Source organism: Budorcas taxicolor, chromosome 11, assembly GCF_023091745.1.
Source record: "Budorcas taxicolor isolate Tak-1 chromosome 11, Takin1.1, whole genome shotgun sequence".
Lineage (NCBI taxonomy): Eukaryota > Metazoa > Chordata > Mammalia > Artiodactyla > Bovidae > Budorcas > Budorcas taxicolor.
In genome coordinates, this window is record NC_068920.1 from 58942333 (window position 1) to 58962170 (window position 19838).

At 40.5% G+C, this 19838-nt stretch overlaps 1 protein-coding gene across 1 annotated transcript in view; it reads left to right on the plus strand.

The window, feature by feature from the left end:
• KHDRBS2 (KH RNA binding domain containing, signal transduction associated 2) overlaps nt 1-19838 on the plus strand; it is a 770603-nt gene that overhangs the window by 358527 nt on the left and 392238 nt on the right. The window contains exon 4 of the mRNA XM_052649249.1: nt 4063-4209. Coding sequence (XP_052505209.1) covers nt 4063-4209 — 147 coding nt within the window. The remainder of the gene's footprint in view (nt 1-4062; nt 4210-19838) is intronic.

Here is a 19838-nt window from a genome sequence, read left to right on the forward strand (position 1 = left end):
TCCCCCATACTTTAAATATACCCTGACATTCTCTTCTGTCCTGCAGAGTTCCTGCTGAAAGATCAGCTGTGAAACATATGAGGTTTTCCTAGTATTTTACTTGTTGCTTTTCCCTTGATTATTTTAATATTCTTTCTTTGTATTTAGTCTTTGTTAGTTTGATTAATATGGGTCTTGGCATATTTCTGCTTGGGTTTAACCTGTATGGGACTTTCTGTCCCTCTTGAACTTGATTGACTATTTCCTTTTCCATGCTGGGGAAATTTTCAACTATAATCTCTTCAAAAATTTTTCATACACTACCTTTCTCTCTTATTCTTCTGGAACCCCTATAATTTGAATGTTGGTGTGTTTGATTTTGTTCCAGACGTCTCTGAGACTATCCTCAGTTCTTTTCACTCTTTTTACTTTATTCTGCTCTTCAGAAGTTATTTCCACCATTTTATCTTCCAGTTCACTGATTCATCCTTCTGCTTCATAAATTCTGCTGTTGATTCCTTCTAGACGCTAAGTCGCTTCAGTCGTGTCTGACTCTGTGCAACCACAGAAATGGCAGCCCAGTAGGCTCCCCCATCCCTGGGATTCTCCAGGCAAGAACACTGGAGTGGGTTGCCATTTCCTTCTCCAATGCATGAAAGTGAAAGTGAAGTCGCTCTGTCGTGTCCGACCCTCAGCGACTCTATGGACTGCAGCCTTCCAGGCTCCTCTGTCCATGGGATTTTCCTGACAAGAGTACTGGAGTGGGGTGCCATTGTCTTCTCCGATTCTCTCTCTGATTCCTTCTAGAGTATTTTTAATTTCTGTAATTGTTTTGTTTGTCTTTTTATGTTTCAGTTCAGTTCAGAGGCTCAGTTGTGTTTGACTCTTTGTGACCTCATGAGTGAATTCTGGAAGATGGTGATGGACAGGAAGGCCTGGCAAGCTGCGATTCATAGGGTCACAAAGAGTCGGACATGACTGAGTGACTGAACTGAACTGAACTGAATTGAGGCCTCCCTGTCAATCACCAGCTCCCGGAGTCTACCCAAACTCATGCCCATCGAGTTGGTGATGCCATCCAGCCATCTCATCCTCTGTCGTCCCCTTCTCCTCCTGTCCTCAATCCCTCCCAGCATCAGGGTCTTTTCCAATGAGTCAACTCTTCACATGAGGTAGCAAAGTATTGGAGCTTCAGCTTCAGCATCAGTCCTTCCAATCAACACCCAGGACTGATCTCCTTTAGGATGAACTCGTTGGACCTCCATGCAGTCCAAGGGACTCTCAAGAGTCTTCTCCAACACCACAGTTCAAAAGCATCAATTCTTCAGTGCTGAGCTTTCTTCACAGTCCAACTCTCACATCCATTCATGGCCATTGAAAAAACCATAGCCTTGACTAGACGGACCTTTATTCGCAAAGCAATGTCTCTGCTTTTGAATATGCTATCTAGGTTGGTCATAACTTTCCTTCCGAGGAGTAAGTGTCTTTTATTTTCATGGCTGCAATCATCATCTGCAGTGATTTTGGAGCCTCCTAAAAATAAAGTCTGACACTTTTTCCACTTTTTCCCCATCTATTTCCCATGAAGTCATGGTACCAGATGCCATGATCTTCGTTTTCTGAATGTTGAGCTTTAAGCCAACATTTTCACTCTCCTCTTTCACTTTCATCAAGAGGCTTTTTAGCTCCTCTTCACTTTCTGCCATAAGGGTGGTGTCATCTGCATATCTGAGGTTACTGATATTTCTCCCAGCAATCTTGATTCCAGCTTGTGCTTCTTCCAGCCCAGCGTTTCTCATAATGTACTCTGCATATAAGTTAAATGAGAAGGATAACAATATATATCCTTGATGTACTCCTTTTCCTATTTGGAACCAATCTGTTGTTCCATGTCCAGTTTTACCTGTTGCTTCCTGACCTGCATATAGATTTCTCAAGACACATGTCAGGTGGTCTGGTATTCCCATCTCTTTCAGAGTTTTCCACATTTTATTGTGATCCACACAGTCAAAGGCTTTGACATAGTCAATAATGCAGGAATAGATATTTTTTTGGAACTCTCTTGCTTTTTCCATGATCCAGCGAATGTTGGAAATTTCATCTCTGGTTCCTCTGCCTTTTCTAAAACCAGCTTGAACATTGGAAGTTTGCAGTTCACATATTGCTGAAGCCTGACTTGGAGAATTTTGAGCATTACTTTACTAGTGTGTGAGATGAGTGCAATTGTGCACCCTTTCTTTAATTATTCTAAGTCTTTGTTAACTGATTCTTTCATTTCCTCCATTCTCTTTTTTAGGTTTCTGATCATCTTTACTCTCATTATTCTGAAATATTTTTTATATAGTTTGCCTATTTCCTCTTCATTTACTTGGACTTCTTTGTTTCTACTTTGTTCCTTCATTTGTGTAGTATTTCTCCGCCTTTTCATCATTTTTTTTAAAACTTATTGTGTTTGAGGTCCCCTTTTCTCAGGCTTCAAGGATGAATTATTTCTTCCTTTTTATTTCTAATTTCCTAAAGTTGGTCCAGTTGTTTGTGTAAACTTTGTACAGGGTGAGATTCATGCTGAGTTGTGTGTGTGTGTGTGTGTGTGTGTGTGTGTGTGTTTCCTCTGATGGACAAGGCTGAGTGAGGTGGTAATCCTGTCTGCTAATGATTGGGTTTGTATTTTTGTTTTGTTGTTTAGATGAGGAGTCCTGCACAGGTGGTTGTGTAATACCAGATATTGTATTCAAGTGTTTTCCTTTATGTGAGTTCTCACTATTTGATACTCCCTATGGTTAGTTCTCTGGTAGTCTAGGGTCTTGGAGTCAGTTCTCCCACTCAAAACCCTCATTGTAAGTTCAAAATGAGAATTATTTCAGATTTCTCAGAAAGCTTGTATGACATAAAAGGTCCTGAAATGATGCTATCATTGTATGTGAAGCCAAGAGACAGGAATTAGCAGCAGTTCTTTTTTTTTTTTTTAATCCTTTGAAATTTAGTGAATCAATTGCTAGTTTGGGAGAGGAGAGTCAAGAAAAGTAAAATACAATTAATATTATGTATGGTAATTTTTGAGCTTCTCAAAGGGCTCAGCAGATTAACAATCCACCTACAATATAGTAGACTCAGGTTCGAGCCCTGGGTCCTGAAGATTTCTTGGAGCAGAGCATGGCAACCCACTTTAGTGTTATTTCTTAGAAAGTCTTATGCATGGACAGAGGAGCCATGTGGGATACAACCTATAGGTTTCAAAGAGTCAGACATGGCTGAGCAAGCATGTGTTAATTTTTCACTGAATTTTACTTCCCTGAAATCCTTGCAAAATGAGCTGGACTTGAATCCCAACTTTGCTGATGTTACTTAAGTCCTTTAAACTCAATATCCTAATTTGAATTATGTGAATGCTACGCAATGTTATTGAAAGATTAAAGACAACATGAGTAAAAAACTTTGCACACATAAGTAAATCAGAAGCATCTGAACTGAACTGATCAGTCATGTCTAATAACTCAGGTGCAGTGCTCACAAAAATCTTGGATATGAAGCTCACTCTGAATGAAGGCCAACATAATGCTTAACAACCATTGCTTTAACTTACTCCTGTATGAGGCAGCAAATGATAGCAGAGTGATGGGTAGGACCTGTTCCCATGGGAATGAGCATGTGAGAGAAGCCTCCGTTTTGCTCAGTTTCATGGAGAACAACTAACCACTTCACCACCTCTCAAAAAGTATCTATAAAATCCTGGTTTTCTTAAATAACACTGGCATCGTGTGTTCATTGGCTGCAAATGATTACTTGTCGGACACAAAAACAATATTTTCTTCCAGTGGAGTTAATGGCATTTCTGTCACTTCTTTTTGGGGATTTAGTATTTTTCATTTAGCTGATTAAAATGTACAGCTAATTATGCCAGATTTAAAAAAAAATTCAAACTCTTAAAAATTATTTTGAAATCTTTAAATGACTTATGTCAGATTTTTACTTTCCACTTGGGGAAAACTTACTTAGATTATATGCTTTTGTCATCTCCTCAGTAAATGTTAAATCGATGTAAAATGAGTGTATTTGTATTTATAAAAATAACTTTTTTCACAGGAAGAAGAATTAAGAAAAAGTGGGGAAGCCAAGTATGCCCACTTGAGTGATGAACTTCATGTATTAATTGAAGTGTTTGCTCCACCAGGGGAGGCTTATTCACGTATGAGTCATGCTTTGGAAGAGATTAAAAAATTTCTGGTTCCCGTAAGTAATTTTCATTCTTTACAAAGATTTTTCTCATCAGTTCCTATTAAAAATGTGCCTTGATCTTCACTGACTTTCTAGAAAAGAAACTTACGTTGCAGATTAATTATTTGTAGAGTTAATGTGAAAGTGAAAACGAAAAGAAATACAAAAAGCACTTAGCACAGGCTCTGGCATGTTGCTACCAAGTGATAATTTTGCTGTACTTTTTCTTCAGAATATTACATGCCATGCTATCCTTCAGAGCCATGAAGAGTAAGACAATTAACACTAAAGCTTAAATACCTAACTGAAGTTATATACTTTTCTTTTGTTTCTTAATTACTTGTTAGTTGACATGTATTATTCATAGTCTTTAATTTTGAAATAGAAAATTTTGAACATAGAAAATATTTCCAGGTATAATGGAAGGAGAAAGAGACTCAACATGCAATATGTGTAATGAAAATCATAGTATTTGGAATGATTGTGTACTTTTATGCAATAGTATGCCAGGTCTGCCTCATTATAAAATATAATGTAAACTAATCAATATTAATAAAACTAAACATTTATTGACATCATGCAAAAGTCAGAAAAATACAATCATTGCATTGTATGAGAGAAACAGAATGTTCAGTGTTCAGAAAACGTAAAGCGAGCATATTCGGGTTTGCATTTTGAATAAAATCCTCTACTGATTTTCTGAGAAATAGAAGAAGATTAAATAATGAAGCTTTCCTAAAGGTCAACAATTTAGCATTCCAGGAAGAGGTTGTTTGAACAGTAAGCTTCGCATCAGGCTTGGACCTGGGAATGAAATAACTAGAGAATGCTGAGGTAAAGTTTTCTGGATTGTCCTGGCAGATGTCTTCAGCAGAGAGAGAAAAAGAGTAGCTGAGATTTATCTGTGCAATGAAGAAACACCATAGTTTTTTAAACTAAGTAATACACTCAGAAGAAATGTGGATAAGATTCGTTGATTGGCAGTCATTTTCAAAATAGGGAGAAAAAAACAGAATTTAACAAAAAAAAAAAAGTATAAAAATATTACCACACAACCTATTTGTATGCCCAGTTTTAAAGTTTCAGTCAAGAAGAGTTTATAGAATAATCCCATACCACTCTGATTATTCCATAACTTTATATACACACGGAATTTGTGCCCAATTTATTAGCTGGTACTTATCTGAACATCTTCCTAAATAGATCCTGTATTTCTTAACAATGAGGACGCTATGTCCTCTCTTCCTTCTGTTTTTAAACTAAATGCCTGGTTCAATTCAGTTCAGTTCAGTTCATTTCACTCGCTCAGTCTTGTCCGACTTTTTGCGACCCCATGAATTGCAGCACCCCAGGCCTCCCTGTCTATCAGCAACACCCGGAGTTCACTCAAACTCACGTCCATCGAGTCGGTGATGACATCTCATCCTCTGTCGTCCCCTTCTCCTCCTGCCTCCAATCCCTCCCAGCATCAGAGTTTTTTCCAAAGAGTCAACTCGTGCATGAGGTGGCCAAAGTACTGGAGTGTCAGCTATAGCATCATTCCCTCCAAAGAACACCCAGGACCAATCTTCTTTAGAATGGACTGGTTGGATCTCCTTGCAAGTCCAAGGGATTCGCAAGGGTCTTCTCCAACACCACAGTTCAAAAGCATCAATTCTTTGGCACTCATCTTTCTTCACAGTCCAACTCTCAAATCCATACATGACCACAGGAAAAACCATAGCCTTGACTAGCTGGACCTTAGCTGGCAAAATAATGTCTCTGCATTTGAATATGCTATCTAGGTTGGTCATAACTTTCCTTCCAAGGAGTAAGCATCTTTTAATTTCATGGCTCCAATCACCATCTGCAGTGATTTTGGAGTGAAAAAAAAAAAAAAAAAAACAAAACACAAAGTCTGACACTGTTTCCACTGTTTCCCCATCTATTTCCCATGAAGTAATGGGACGAGATACCATGATTTTCGTTTTCTGAATGTTGAGCTTTAAGCCAACTTTTCACTTTCCTCTTTCACTTTCATCAAGAGGCTGTATAGTTCCTCTTCACTTTCTGCCATAAGGGTGGTGTCATATGCATATCTGAGATTATTGATATTACCATGGCAATCTTGATTCCAGCTTGTGCTTCTTCCAGCCCAGCGTTTCTCATGATATAATTTGCATATAAGTTAAATAAGCGGAGTGACAATATACAGCCTTGACCTACTACTTTTCCTCTTTGAGACCAGTCTGTTGTTCCATGCCCAGTGCTAATTGTTGCTTCCTGACCTGCATATAGGTTTCTCAAGAGGCAGGTCAGGTGGTCTGGTATTCCCATCTCTTCCAGAATTTTCCACAGTTTACTGTGTCCACACAGTCAAAGACTTTGTCATAGTCAGTAATGCAGAAATAGATGTCTTTCTGGTACTCTCTTGCTTTTTCCATGATCCAGCAGATGTTGGCAATTTGATCTCTGATCCCTCTGCCTTTTCTAAAACCAGCTTGAACATCTGGAAGTTCACGGTTCACGTATTGATGAAGCCTGACTTGGAATATTTTGAGCATCACTTTACTAGCGTGTGAGATGAGTGCAACCATGTGGTGGTTTGAGCATTCTTTGGTATTGCCTTTCTTTGGGATTGGAATGAAAACTGACCTTTTCCAGTCCTGTGGCCACAGCTGAGTTTTCCAAATTTGCTGGAATATTGAGTGCAGCACTTTGACAGCATCATCTTTCAGGATTTGATATAGCTCAACTGGAATTCCATCACCTCCAGTAGCTTTGTTTATAGTGAGGCTTTCTATGGCCCACTTGACTTCACATTCCAGGATATCTGGCTCTAGGTGAGTGATCATACCATCGTGATTATTTGGGTCGTGAAGATTTTTTTGTACAGTTCTTCTGTGTTTTCTTGCCACCTCTTCTTAATGTCTTCTGCTTCTGTTAGGTCCATATCATTTCTGTCCTTTATTGAGTCCATCTTTGCATGAAATGTTCCCTTGGTATCTCTAATTTTCTTGAAGAGATCTCTAGTCTTTCCATCCTCTTGTTTGCCTCTATTTCTTTGCGTTGATCGCTGAAGAAGGCTTTCTTATCTCTCCTTGCTATTCTTTGGAACTCTGCATTCAGATGCTTATATCCTTCCTTTTCTCTTTTGCTTTTCGCTTCTCTTCTTGTCACAGCTACTTGTAAGGCCTCTCCAGCCAGCCATTTTGCTTTTTTTTGCATTTCTTTTCCATGGGGATGATCTTGATCCCTGTCTCCTGTACAATGTCATGAACCTCCATCCACAATTCATCAGTCACTCTATCAGATCTAGTCCCTTAAGTCTATTTCTCACTTCCACTGTATAATCATAAGGGATTTGATTTAGGTCATACCTGAATGGCTTAGTGGTTTTCCCAACTTTCTTCTATTTAAGTTTGAATTTGGCAATGAAGAGTTTGTGATCTGAGCCACAGTCAGCTCCAGGTCTTGTTTTTGCTGACTGTATAGAGCTTCTCCATATTTGGCTGCAAAGAATATAATCAATCTGATTTCATGGTTGACCATCTGGTGATGTCCATGTATAGAGTCTTCTCTTGTGTTGTTGGAAGATGTTTGCTATGACCAGTGCATTCTCTAAGAAAAATTCAATTAGACTTTGTCCTGCTTCATTCCATATTCCAAGGACAAATTTGCCTGTTACTCCAGGTGTTTCTTAACTTCCTACTTTTGCATTCCAGTCCCCTATAATGAAAAGGACATCTTTTGGGGGGTATTAGTTCTAAAACGTCTTGTAGGTCTTCATAGAACCGTTTAACTTCAGCTTCTTCAGCATTACTGGTTGGGGCACAGACTTGGATTACTGTGATATTGAATGGCTGACCTTAGAAAGGAACAGAGATCATGCTGTCGTTTTTGAGATTGCATCCAAGTACTGTATTTCAGACTCTTTTGTTGACCATGATGGCTATTCCATTTCTTCTAAGGGATTCCTGCCCCCAGTAGTAGACATAATAGTCATCTTAGTTAAATTCATCCATCAGTGTTATTTTATTTTGCTGATTCCTAGAATGTCAGCCTTCACTCTTGCCATCTCCTGTTTGACCAGTTCCAATTTGCCTTTATTCATGGACCTGATATTCCAGGTTCCTATGCAATTTTGCTCTTTACAGCATTGGACCTTGCTTCTATCACCAGTCACATCCACACCTGGATATTGTTTTTGCTTTGGCTCCTTCCTTTCATTCTTTCTGGAGTTATTTCTCCACTGATCTCCAGTAGCATATTAGGCATTTACTGACCTGGGGAGTTCCCCTTTTGGTATCCTATCATTGTGCCTTTTCATACTGTTCATGGGGTTCTCAAGGCAAGAATACTGAACTGGCTTGCCATTCCCTTCTCCAGTGGACCACATTCTGTCAGATCTCTCCACCATGAGCCACCTGTCTTGGGTGGCACACACGGCATGGCTTAGTTTCATTGAGTAAGACCAGGTTGTGGTCCTAGTGTGATTAGATTTACTATAGTTTTCTGTGATTATGGTTTCAGTGTGCCTTCCCTTTGATGCCCTCTTGCAACACCTACCATCTTACTCGCATTTCTCTTACCTTGGTCGTGGGGTATCTCTTCATGGCTGCTCCAGCAAAGCACTGCCACTGCTCCTTACCTTCGACGAGGGGTATCTCCTCACCTCCGCGCCTCCTGACCTTGAACGTGGAGTAGCTTCTCTAGGCTCTCCTGCGCCCGGGCAGCCACCACTCCTTGGATGTAGGGTTGCTCCTCTCGGCCGCCACCCTGGCCTCTCACGTGGGGTAGCTCCTCTCAGCTGCGCTTGTGCACCGTTGCAGCCGCCTGCACTTGTGCACAGTTGCAAATGCCTGGCGCTGTTGGGTAAATAGTTTTACTATATTTAGCTCAGACTAGCCCAACCTCTGGTGATCGAACTGTTATCAAAAAAGGCTATAACTACCTGCGTTACTAATTCATTTTGTGACTGTAGACAAGTCAGTTAAATTTTCACAACTTTAGCTTCAGTTCAGTTCAATTGCTCAGTTGTGTTTGATTCTTTGTGACCCCATGGACTACAGCATGCCAGACTTCCCTGTCCTTCACCAATTCCTGGAGCTTGATCAAAATCATGTCCATTGAGTCAGTGATGCCATCCAACCATCTCATCTTCTGTTGTCCCCTTCTCCTCCTGCCTTCAATCTTTTCCAGCATCAGGGTCTTTTCCAAAGAGTCAGTTGTCCTCATCAAGTGGCCAAAGTATTGGATTTTCAGCGACATCAATCCTTCCAATGAATATTCAGGACTGATTTCCTATTGGACTGACTTTAGCTTATTCATCTTTAAAAAGAAGGTAGTGATAATAGGTATTATGAATACTCAAAATAGCAGATATTTTTATTGTGAATAATAACAAGAACATGCATTGTGAATATTAAATGGGGTAATGGATACAAAATGACACAGAAAATTATAAAGGATGATACATGTTTTATTATATATTATATGTAAGTAAATTGTCATATTCAATATAATATATTATTGTAGTAGAATCTTGAAATGACATTTTGAAGTGAAATATGTAAGATGAAATACTGTTTCATTACTACAAGATTTTAGACCTAGGCTGTAGGCTAGGTTGACCCTATTTTATTATAAATACCAGTGATACATTTCGCTTACTTCTTAGACTTCTTGATACTTGTAATCATTTCATTTATTTCTTCTCCACTGAATTATCCTCTGTGTGGGCAGGGCTGGCCAAGGCTTCAATACTCCTCACATTTAGAGTCATAACTGGCACACTAACTGTTTGATAGTCTGATGGAGGTAGTCACTGGAGATGATACAAAGGGTTAAACAGCTATTTGGGTGAGATTTGGGGAACAGTCAGCATGTTCTCCCTAAACAAATCTACATGTGGTTGAGAACCTTCCTTTGGTCAGTGTGTTCTGCTCCCACTTCCTCTCAGTTTTATCTCTGCCCATCCAATTGTTCCTCACTGTGCATCCAACATTCCAGGCTTCCTCTTTACTAAGGGCCTTTGATGATTCTTCTCCAAAATATTGACCACTGGTCCCTGCTCACAGGGTAGCATTGCAGGAAATTCTTCCCTCACCATACAGTCTAAAGCAGCCTTACTGTATTTGTACAGCCCTATTCTATTGTGTCTGCAACACGGTCTGACAGTCAGTTTCTGCAGTTCACTGTCTTGTCACTCCCTGGCCCTCTTCACTAATATATTTTCCACATAACTTTGTGCCAGGTACATAAGGAAGCACTTAACAAATGTTTTTCATGAATGAATAAACCTTTAAAAATATTCTGATATCTCTCAATATTGAATTAGCAAATTTTATAATCAATGAAGCAATACCATTTGGTAAATGTTGCCCATTTTGCTTTGCTGGTCTCAGCACCAGGTAGAGGATAGCATCTGTCCACTTCATTCATCATTAGAACTGCAAGGAATGAAAATTAACTGCCAGTTCTTTTTCATTTATCTGGAATCACTTAGTGATTCAGGTTTCTTTTGGCATTTATATGAAGGTCTATAGAAATGCTAACATTTCAAGATACTAATATTTACAAACATCACAGGTGAAGAATTATACCCAGGAAGCAGCAAGCTGAAATAACACAGAAGGCTACTATCAGATGACGTCCTCTGACGTCAGATTCCTCTGTACATGTTACATCACACTCCTCTAACGTGCAGCATCTTTCCATGGTTAAAACCTTCACCTCTATCTGTGTCACTCAACATCTATACAGCTTGTCCTACAATGGGCTATAATTGTCTAAGATTGCCAACTGTAGAACATATAACTCAATATTATTGCTGTGTGGAAAATTTTCAGCTGGATACTTTCCATTCAGTCTTATCAAAACAAATAGAGTGGCAGGTCAATAAAGCATCAATAAATTGAACTCTGCTGATTTTAAATCTCTAATGCATTGAGAAGGTACTGTATTAAACACTTCCATATATTAGCTAATTTGTCTTGCAAACAAGGTTAGAAGTATCAAATAAATTATCTGACAAATAATGACAAAAATGATATAAAACCCTAAACTAATAAATATTTCAATATGTGAATACCCTTCTCCTCACTTTATGAGATATAAAAGGAAACATGTATTGTCACTATTACATTTTGTAACACTCCTTGTAACAAAACATTGACTGGTTTGATCTCATTGCAATCCAAGGAACTCTCAAGAGACTTCTCCAGCACCACAGTTTGAAAGCATCAATTCTTCTGCACTCAGCCTTTACTGGGGTCCAGCCCCAGCAGGATCCAGAGATATCTGAAGCATGAACGGCATCGACAAGAGATATATATAGAGAGAGATAAAGAAAGAATGTTACAGTTAAGAAAATAGAGGAGCAAAACAGGTTGATATTCCTTGGTTTACACAGAAAGCCAATAAAGCCCCTGCATGGGACTTGTTCTGTTCATGGAGGCAACAGGTGCCCTCTCGGTGGGGCAAAGGTGCAGAGCACCTTCTTGAGAGAGTCTTAGAAGCCCAGGCAGGAAAGTGAACTCAGAGGGCCCCTGTGCTCCAGGGAGTCAACCTGAAAAGAAAAGAAATAAAGAATGACATGGTGAGACCAAGTTTCGGTGAGCAAGGTCTGTCACTTTATTTACAGAGGGAGCTTTTATACTTTGAGTTGTACATTGAGCAAAGTGAAAAATGCAGAGTCAGCTCAACATTACATCAGTATTAACTTTTATCGATACCAGGTTTCATTCTGCATACCATTTCATAAACAAGGGTCTTATTTTTTGTACATTATCTTCTGGCCCAGAGGCCTCTTGACATTTTATGACCCCTTTTTGATAAAGGTTGGTCAGCTAAAACACTTTCTTTCCCTTGAAATGTTTTTTTTTTTTCTTTCTTAAATTCCTTAGCCTGCATCACCCTTAAAGTACAGAGATACATTTTTATGGAGCAAAGATTCAGTGGGTTACAGCAAAGAAAGAACTTATTAACTCAAAGTCTAATGTTGCTAATGTTAAGGCTACTACTTGCTTTTTCTATATCTTAACTATATGCACTCTCAGGAACACAATGGATAAGGGATGTGGGAATTTGGCCCCAAGCATTGGCTCAACAATGTTGCAAGAGTCTGGATAAACCTGCCAAGTAAGCTAGAATGCTAACAGGGGGTTCGAATTGAAATACTCCTTTCATGCCCAGGAGATTTATCAACTAGAGTACTAAGTTAATTTTTTCCAGAATAAACTGGGTGGTCTGGGATAGCCCCCTGTTAATGTCAGAAGAGTTGGTGAAAGGCATAAAATAGTAAGACAGACAGATTCCGGTTTGGGGGTAGATGCTCGAGCAAGTCCAGCAGGTCCCTCGAGTTCTGATCTGCTTTGCTCGTCAGGTCTCTCCACATGACCTTGTCATGGGTGGGATCGGCCCAGGGAGTCCCTCAAGTCCTGAAGCCTTGCTTGTCAGGTCTCCTTCGCATGACTTTGCCATGGATGGGATCTCCCGTGCTGGCTACCAGCATGGCCCAACTCTCAACCTGTACATGACTACTGAAAACATCACAGCTTTGACTATATGGACCTTTATTGGCAAAGTGGTGTGCCTGCTTTTTAATTTGCTGTCTAGGTTTGTCATAACTTTACTTCCAAGGAGCAAGTGTCTTGTAATTTCATGGTTGCAGTAACTGTCCACAGTGATTTTGAAGCCCAATAAAAGAAAATCTCTTATTGTTTTTAACCTCCCCACTTCTATTTTTCATGAAGTGATGGGGCAAGATGCTATGATCTTTATTTTTTGAATGTTGAGTTTTAAGCCAGCTTTTTCACTCTCCTTTTCCACCTTCCTCAAGAGGCTCTTTCAGTTCAGTTCAGTCGCTCAGTTGTGTCTGACTCGTTGTGACCCCATGAATTACAGCACGCCAAGCCTCCCTGTCCATCGCCCTGCTTATTTAACTTATAAGAGGCTCTTTAGTCCTTCAATTTCTGCCATTAAGGTGGTTTCATCTGCATAACTGAGATTATTGGTATTTATCCTAGAAATCTTGATTCCAGCTTGCACTTCATCCTGCCTGGCATTTTGCATGATGTACTCTGCATATAAGTTAAATAATCAGGGTGACAACATATAGCCTTGATGTACTCCTTTCCCAATTTTGAGCCAGTCAGTTGTTCTGTGTCCAGTTCTAAGTGTTACATCTTGACCCACAAACAAGATTATCAGGAGACAGGTAAGAAGGTCTAGTATTCCTGTGTCTTTAATAATTTTCCAGCTTATTGTGATCCACAAAGTCAATGACTTTAGCATAATCAGTGGAGAAAAATTAGATGATTTTCTTTGAAATTCTCCTGCTTGCCCTATGATCCAATGGATGCTGGCAATTTAATCTCCATTGCTCTGCCTTTTCTAAACACAGCTGTTACTCCTGGAAATTCTTCATCGATGTACTACTGAAGCCTACCTTGAAGACTTGTGTACATTATTTCCCTAACATGTGAAATGAGCACAATTATATGGTAGTTAGCATTTCCTTTCTTTGGGACTGGAAAGAAAATTAACCTATTCCCATGCTGTGGACACCGCTGAGTGTTCTAAATTTGATTAACATACTGAGTGCAGTATTTTAACAGCACCATCTTTTAGGATTTTAAATAGCTCAGCTGGAATTCTGTCACCTCCACTAGCCTTGTTTGCAGTAATGCTTCCTAAGGCCCACTTGACTTCACACTCCAGGATTTCTGGCTCTCTGTGAGTGACCACAGAACTGTGGTTATCTAGGTCGTCAAGACCTTTTTTGTATAGTTCTTCCTTGTATTCTTGCCGTCTCTTCTTAATCTGTTTTGCTTCTGTTAGGTCCTTATAGTTTCTGGCATTTATCATGCCCATCCTTGCATGAAATGTTCCCATGATACATCCAATTTTCTTGAAGAGATATCTAGTTTTTTTCCATTGTTTTGTTTTCCTCTTTTTATTTGCATTGTTTGTTTAAGGAGACCTTCTTATCTCTCCTTGCTATTCTATGGAACTCTGCATTCACTTGAGCATTTCTTTACTTTTCTCCCAGCCTTTCCCTTCTGTTTCTTCCTTAGTTAAATATAAACCTTCCTGAAACAACCACTTTGCCTTCTTGCATTTCTTTTTCTTTCTGATGGTTTTGGTTACTACCTCCTGTACAATGTTATGAACTTCTGTCCATAGTTCTTCAGGCACTCTGTCTACCAGATCTAATCCCTTAAATTTATTTGTTACCTCCACTGTATAATCATAAGATTTGATTTAAGTTGTATTGAATGGACTATTTCTGTTCCCTACTTACTTCAATTTAAGCCTGAGTTTTGCAATGAGGGGGCTTTCCTTGTGGCTCACCTGGTAAAGAATCTGCCTGTGATGTGAGAGACCTGGGTTTGATTCCTGGGTTGGGAAGATCCCCTGGAGAAGAGAAAGGCTACCCCCTCCAGTATTCTGGCCTGGAGAATTCACAAAGAGTCAGGCAAGACTGAGTGACTTTCACTTTCACTTTTGCAATGAGGAGCTCATGATCTGAGCCAGTCAAATGCAGGTCTTTCCCCACCCCCTGTTTCCCCCTCCACCCCGAGTGTATAGTTTCTCCGTCTTTGGCTGCAAAGAATATATTCAACCTGTTTTGCTATTGACCTTTTGATGATTTCCAAGGATAGAGTCCTCTCTTGTGTTGTTAGGAAAGATTGTTTGCTATGACCAATGTATTGTCTTGACAAAGCCCAGTTACCTTTGCGCTACTCCAAAAACAAGTTCAGCTCAGTTAATTTCAGTCACACAGTCGTGTCCGACTGATTGTGACCCCATGAATCACAGCAGGCCAGGCCTCCTTGTTTATTACCAACTCCTGGAGTTCACTCAGAGTCGCGTCCATCGAGTCAGTGATGCCATCCAGCCATCTCATCCTCTGTTGTCCCCTTCTTCTCCTGCCCCCAATCCCTCCCAGGATCAAAGTCTTTTCCAGTGAGTCAACTCTTCGCATGAAGTGGCCAAAGTACTGGAGTTTCAGCTTTAGCATCAGTCCTTCCTAAGAAATCCCAGGGCTGATCTCCTTCAGAATGGATTGGTTGGATCTCCTTGCATTCTAAGGGACTCTCAAGAGTCTTCTCCAACAGCACAGTTCAAAGGCATCAATTCTTCAGTGCTCAGCCTTCTTCACAGTCCAACTCTCACATCCATAAACGACCACTGGAAAAACAATAGCTTTGACTAGATGGACCTTTGTTGGCAAAGTAATGTCTCCGCTTTTGAATATGCTATCTAGGTTGGTCAAAATTTTTCTTCCAAAGAGTCAGTGCCTTTTAATTTCATGGCTGCAATCACCATCTGCAGTGATTTTGGAGCCCCCCAAAATAAAGGCTAACACTGTTTCCACTCTTTCCCCATTTATTATTTCTCATGAAGTGATGGGACCAGATGCCATGATCTTCGATTTCTGAATGTTAAGCTTTAAACCAACATTTTCACTCTCCACTTTCACTTTCATCAAGAGTTTTTATAGTTCCTCTTCACTTTCTGTCATAAGGGTGGTGTCATCTGCATATCTGAGGTTATTGATATTTCTCCCAGCAATCTTGATTCCAGCATATGCTTCTTCCTGCCCAGCGTTTCTCTTGATGTACTCTGCATATAAGTTACATAAGCAGGGTGACAATATACAGGCTTGACGTACTCCTTTTCCTATTTGGAACCAGTCTATTGTTCCATGTCCAGTTCTAACTGTTGCTTCCTGACCTGCATAGAGGTTTCTCAAGAGGCAGGTCAGGGGGTCTGGTATTCCCATCTCTTTCAGAATTTTCCACATTTATTGTGATCCACACAGTCAAAGGCTTAAGGCATTGTCAATAAAGCAGAAATGGATGATCTTCTGGAACTCTCTTGCTTTTACCATGATCCAGCAGATGCTGGCAATTCGATCTCTGGTCCCTCTGCCTTTTCTAAAACCAGCTTGAACATCTGGAAGTTCACGGTTCACATATTGATGAAGCCTGGCTTGGAGAATTTTGAGCATTACTTTACTAGCATGTGAGATGAATGAAATTGTGTTGTAGTTTGAGCATTCTTTGGCATTGCCTTTCTTTGGGATTGGAATGAATACTGAACTTTTCCATTCCTGTGGCCACTGCTGAGTTTTCCAAATTTGCTGGCATACTGAATGCAGCACTTTCACAGCATCATCTTTCAGGATTTGAAATAGCTCAACTGGAATTGCATTACATCCACTAGCTTTGTTCGTAGTGATGTATTCTAAGGCCCACTTGACTTCACATTCCAGGATGTCTTGCTCTAGGTAAGTGATCACAGCATTGTGATTATCTTGGTCGTGAAGAAATTTTTTGTACAGTTCTTTTGTGTTTTCTTGCCACCTCTTCTTAATATCTTCTGTTTCTGTTAGGTCCATACCATTTCTGTCCTTTATCGACCCATCTTCACATGAAATGTTTCCTTGATATTTCTAATTTTCCTGAAGAGATTTCTAGTCATTTCCATTCTGTTGTTTGCCTCTATTTCTTTGTATCAATCACTGAAGAAGGCTTTCTTATCTCTCCTTGCTATTCTTTGGAACTCTGCATTCAGATGCTTATATTTTTCCTTTTCATCTTTGCTTTTTGGTTCTCTTCTTTTCACAGCTATTTGTAAGGCTTCCTCAGATGGCCATTTTGCTTTTTTTGCATTTCTTTTCCATGGGGATACTCTTGATCCCTCTCTCCTGTACAATGTCATGAACCTCCATCCATAATTCATTAGGCAATCTATCTTTCAGAACTAGTCCCTTAAATCTATTTCTATCTTCCACTGTATAATCATAAGGGATTTGATTTAGGTCATACCTGAATGGCCACCCTGCTTATTTAACTTATATGTAGAGTAAATTATGAGAAATGCTGGACTGGGAGAAACACAAGCTGGAATCAAGATTGTCGGGAGAAACATCAATAACCACAGATATGCAGATGACACCACCCTTATGGCAGAAAGTGAAGAGGAACTATAAAGCCTCTTGGTGAAGGTGAAAGTGGAAAGTGAAAAAGTTTGCTTAAAGCTCAACATTCAGAAAATGAAGATCATGGCATCCGGTCCCATCACTTCATGGGAAATAGATGGGGAAACAGTGGAAACAGTTTCAGACTTAATTTTTTTGGGCTCCAAAATCAATACAGATGGTTACTGCAGGCATGATATTAAAAGATGCTTGCTCCTTGGAAGAAAATTTATGACCAACCTAGATAGCATATTCAAAAGCAGAGACATTACAATGCCAACTAAGGTCCATCTAGTCAAGGTTATGGTTTTTCTTGTGGTCATGTATGGATGAGAGAGTTGGACTTTGAAGAAGGCTGACTGCTGAAGAATTGATGCTTTTGAACTGTGGTGTTGGAGAAGACTCTTGAGAGTCCCTTGGACTGCAAAGAGATCCATCCAGTCCATTCTGCAGAAGATCAGCCCTGAGATTTATTTGGAAGGAATGATGCTAAAGCTGAAACTCCAGTACTTTGGCCAGCTCATGCAAAGAGTTGACTCATTGGGAAAGACTTTGATGCTGGGAGGGATTGGGGTCAGGAGAAAACGAGGACGACAGAGGATGAGATGGCTGGATGGCATCACTGATTCAATGGACGTGAGTCTAAGTGAACTCCGGGAGTTGGTGATGGGCAGGGAGGCCTGGTGTACTGTGATTCATAGAGTCGCAAAGAGTCAGACACACCTGAGTGACTGAACTATACTGAACTGACTGACTGAATGGCCTTGTGGTTTTCCCTACTTTCTGCAATTTAAGTCAGAATTTGGCAATGAGGAGTTCATGATCTGAGCCACAGTCAGCTCCTGGTCTTTTTTTGTTGTTGTTGTTGTTGTTGTTATATATTGTTGTATAGAGCTTCTCCATCTTTGGCTGCAAAGAATATAATCAATCTGATTTTGGTGTTGACCATCTGTCGATGTACATGTGTGGAGTCTTCTCTTGTTTTGTTACAAGAGGGTGTTTGCTATGACCAGTCCATTTTCTTGGCAAAACTCTATTAGTCTTTGCCCTGCTTCATTCCGCCTTCCAAGGCCAAATTTGCCTGTTACTCCAGGTGTTTCTTGACTTCTTACTTTTGTATTCCAGTTCCCTATAATGAAAAGGACAAGTTTTTGAGGGTGTTAGTTCTAAAAGGTCTTGTAGGTCTTCATAGCATCGTTCAACTTCAGCTTCTTCAGTGTTACTGGTTGGGGCATAGATTTGGATTATTGTGATATTGAATCGTTTACCTTGTAAATGAACAGAGATCATTCTGTCGTTTTTGAGATTGCATCCAAATACTGCATTTCAGACTCTTTTGTTGACCATGATGGCTACTCCATTTCTTCTGAGGGATTCCTGCCCACAGTAGTAGATATAATGGTCATCTGAGTTAAATTCACCCATCCCAGTTTATTTTAGTTCGCTGATTCCTAGAATGTCAACATTCACTCTTGCCATCTCCTGTATGACCACTTCCCATATGCCTTGATTCATGGACTTTACAGTCTAGATTTAAGCAATTTTGCTCTTTACAACATTGTACCTTGCTTCTGTCACCAGTCACATCTGTAACTGGGTATTGCTTTCGCTTTGGCTCCTTCCCTTCATTCTTTCTGGAGTTATTTCTCCACTAATCTCCAGTAGCATATTGGGCACCTACTGACCTGGGGAGTTCCTCTTTCAGTATCCTATCATTTTGCCTTTTCGTACTGTTCATGGGGTTCTCAAGGCAAGAATACTGAAGTCGTTTGCCGTTCCCTTCTCCAGTGGACCACATTCTGTCAGACCTCTCCACCAAGATCCGCCCATCTTGGGTGGCCCCCAGAGCATGGCTTGGTTTCATTGAGTTAGACAAGGCTGTGGTCCTAGTGTGATTAGATTGACTAGTGTTCTGTGAGTATAGTTTCAGTGTGTCTGCCCTCTGATGCCCTCTTGCAACACCTGCCATCTTACTTGGGTTTCTCTTACTTTGGACGTGGTGTATTTCTTCACGGCTGCTCCAGCAAATCGCTGCCACTGCTCCTTACCTTGGGTGAGGAGTATAATAAACTTGCCTGTTAATCCAGCTATCTCTTCCTACTTTTGCATTATAATTCCCTGTGTGTAAAAGGATATCTTTCTCTCTCTCTCTGCTTTATTTTTTTGGTATTAGATTTAGGTCTTGTAAGTCTTCATAGAACCAGTCAACTTTAGCATTAATGATTGGGGCATAGACTTGGATTACTGTGATTTTGAATGGTTTGCCTTGGGAATGAAGGGCATCCTGTCATTTTTGAGATTGCACCCCATTACTGCATTTTGGACTCTTTTGTTGACCACTAAGCGTGGGCAGCTGCGACCCGGCACACTAAGCACGGCCGAAAGGAGTTATCCCACGTCTGAGGTCAGGGGTAGTGGCTGAGAGTGCCAGGCTGCGACAGCACAGGAATGGAAGAGAGGAGCCACCGTGCGTCCAAGGTCAGTGGCGGCCGGGAGGAGACACCCTGCACCCGAGGTCAAGGTCAGTGTCCGAGAGGAGCTACCCCATGTCCAAGGCCAGGGGTGGCTGGGAGAAGCCACCTCTTGCCCGAGGCCATGGGTGGTGGCCCTGAGGTGCCACCCCACACCCGAGGCCAGGGTCGGCAGCCAGGAGGAGCAACCTGAGGAGCGGTGA